At 42.7% G+C, this 2841-nt stretch overlaps 1 protein-coding gene across 2 annotated transcripts in view; it reads left to right on the forward strand.

Moving 5' to 3' along the window:
- The window catches only part of dpysl3 (dihydropyrimidinase like 3), a gene marked incomplete at both ends in the record, with an annotated part of 26691 nt that extends 26476 nt beyond the window's left edge, over positions 1-215 (forward strand). For both annotated transcript variants that reach the window (XM_080550900.1, XM_080550901.1), the window contains one exon: positions 121-215. In XM_080550900.1, coding sequence (XP_080407026.1) covers positions 121-215 — 95 coding nt within the window. The remainder of the gene's footprint in view (positions 1-120) is intronic.
- Positions 216-2841: the final 2626 nt, after the last annotated feature.

Here is a 2841-nt window from a genome sequence, read left to right on the forward strand (position 1 = left end):
GGTGTGTGTGTGTGTGTGTGTGTGTGTATGGTGTGTGTGTGTGTGTATGGTGTGTGTGTGTGTGTATGGTGTGTGTGTGTGTGTGTGTATGGTGTGTGTGTGTGTGTGTGTGTGTGTTAGGCCCCGCCCCTCCAGAGGATCAGCCTATCAGGCCGGCAGGTCGTCGTATCATGGTCCCGCCAGGCGGCCGCTCCAACATCACCTCCCTCAGCTAGGCCCCGGTCGCTAGGCAACGCCCCGGTCGCTAGGCAACCGCCACCGGGAGAAGAACAACAAACGACGATGACGATGACGATGACGATGACGATGATGATGATGATGATGATGATGATGATGATGTTCAGTTAAATTAAAAAGTTTAAAAAGTTAAAGATTTTGAGCGAAACACTGAAATCCTCCTCCTGCCTTACCGGTCACCACGCTACCTGCTAGCTTCAACGACAGCAGTGTTCCTTCTGCTGCAGACGAACGTTATGATGTGGAATCACACGAGCAGAAAGTTGAAACTGTTTACATCTGTTGTTGTTTTTAACCATCTCAACTTAAGTCTGTCGGCCGCGAATCATTTGTGACACAGTCTGCCGCAAGTCAGCAACCGATCAAAATGTTCAGACTTTTATTTTAGAAACTCAGAGCGTTTCAGCGTTGTTGAGAATCACAACACAAACTCGCTAGTCGAGCCAAAACACTGCAACAACGCAATGGATTGGGTGAGTAATCCCCACTGCTACCTAGTTAACTAGAACACTACTGTACATTGTTACCTAGTTAACTACAACACTACTACCTAGTTAACTAGAACACTACTTTACATTGTTACCTAGTTAACTACAACACTACTTTACATTGTTACCTAGTTAACTACATCACTACTTTACATTGTTACCTAGTTAACTACAACACTACTTTACATTGTTAGCAGGCTCACAAAACAAGCTGTGTTAGTTGACTAGCGACGTGTCGTTGATTTTCAACGACGCAGAAATGTATTCATGTTTGTATTTACACTTTTAAAAATAAAAGTCTGAACATTACATCGTCTGACGACTGTCCCAGGGTCCTCTAGGAGAGCGTATCCCAGAGTCCTCTAGGAGAGCGTATCCCAGAGTCCTCTAGGAGAGCGTATCCCAGAGTTCTCTAGGAGAGCGTATCCCAGAGTTCTCTAGGAGAGCGTATCCCAGAGTTCTCTAGGAGAGCGTATCCCAGAGTCCTCTAGGAGAGCGTATCCCAAAGTCCTCTAGGAGAGCGTATCCCAGGGGCCTCTAGGAGAGCGTATCCCAGGGGCCTCTAGGAGAGCGTATCCCAGAGTCCTCTAGGAGAGCGTATCCCAGAGTCCTCTAGGAGAGCGTATCCCAGAGTCCTCTAGGAGAGCGTATCCCAGAGTTCTCTAGGAGAGCGTATCCCAGAGTTCTCTAGGAGAGCGTATCCCAGAATCCTCTTGGAGAAGGAACACTGTTGGTGCTTCAGTTCTCTCATCATGTTTGGCTTTCAATGTCGCCCCCTAGAGTTCTAGTCTGCAACTACAGTAGTCCCCCCTTAGACATGTAGCCCTTCCCTGCAGTACCACCCCCCAGCGCTAGGTGGCATAGTGAGTGTGGTAGATGTAGCGTAGCCTTGTGAGTGATGTTGTCTCTGAGTTACTGAGGTAACCCTTCAGATCCAGGAATAGAAACTTGAGCTACAGATTTTTTTTTGTTCCACCTTCCAGATGTTGTAGGAGGATGTTCTGTGATGCAGAAATTAAAGTGTTTTCAAAATGTTTCATGTTTTAGTACGTTCTTCTTTTTGATTTACGAACTCAAATCGTTAAATGTAATAACTCATTATATATATATATATTATATATATTATATAACCCTATATCATTATGACACAAACAGGGTTGTGTTTGGTTTGATGGAGGTGAATACCCATGAACACAGAAGACGTGATCATATCATCAAGAATGATAATAATCATTTAGGATTTTAACCATAATGCATTGCGAGGGTAGAGAATAGGACCCATTGACTATTTACAATAAATACATCTGTCTAAGTAGGTGAATCATCTATCCATCAGTAATCATCAGACAGAGTCATGCTAGAACACACATTGTAACTGGACCCTGGGTTTGGCAGAGAGTATTATGTCTTATGATTCCTGATGGATAGATGATTCACCTACTTAGACAGATGTATTTATTGTAAATCGACTTGCATGAAGGCTTCGGTTAAATGTAAACAAATGTACTAAATTAAATCAGATTGAACCAGAAACTCCTGCGCCAAACACACCATTGTGATATTGTCAAAGCACCTTGTTATCTATCTATCACGCTGTCAAACTATCTATCACGCTATCAGACTATCTATCACGCTATCAGACTATCTATCACGCTATCAAACTATCTATCACGCTATCAAACTATCTATCACGCTATCAAACTATCTATCACGCTATCACACTAAGCTATCACGCTATCACACTATCTATCACGCTATCAGACTATCTATCACGCTATCAAACTATCTATCACGCTATCAGACTATCTATCACGCTATCACACTATCTATCACGCTATCACACTATCTATCACGCTATCACACTATCTATCACGCTATCACACTATCTATCACGCTACCAAACTATCTATCACGCTATCAAACTATCTATCACGCTATCAAACTATCTATCACGCTATCAAACTATCTATCACGCTATCAAACTATCTATCACGCTATCACACTATCTATCACGCTATCAAACTATCTATCACGCTATCAAACTATCTATCACGCTATCAAACTATCTATCACGCTATCAAACTATCTATCACGCTATCAAACTATCTATCACGCT

This window comes from Nansenia antarctica (genome assembly GCF_963989245.1).
Source record: "Nansenia antarctica genome assembly, contig: SCAFFOLD_202, whole genome shotgun sequence".
NCBI lineage: Eukaryota > Metazoa > Chordata > Actinopteri > Argentiniformes > Microstomatidae > Nansenia > Nansenia antarctica.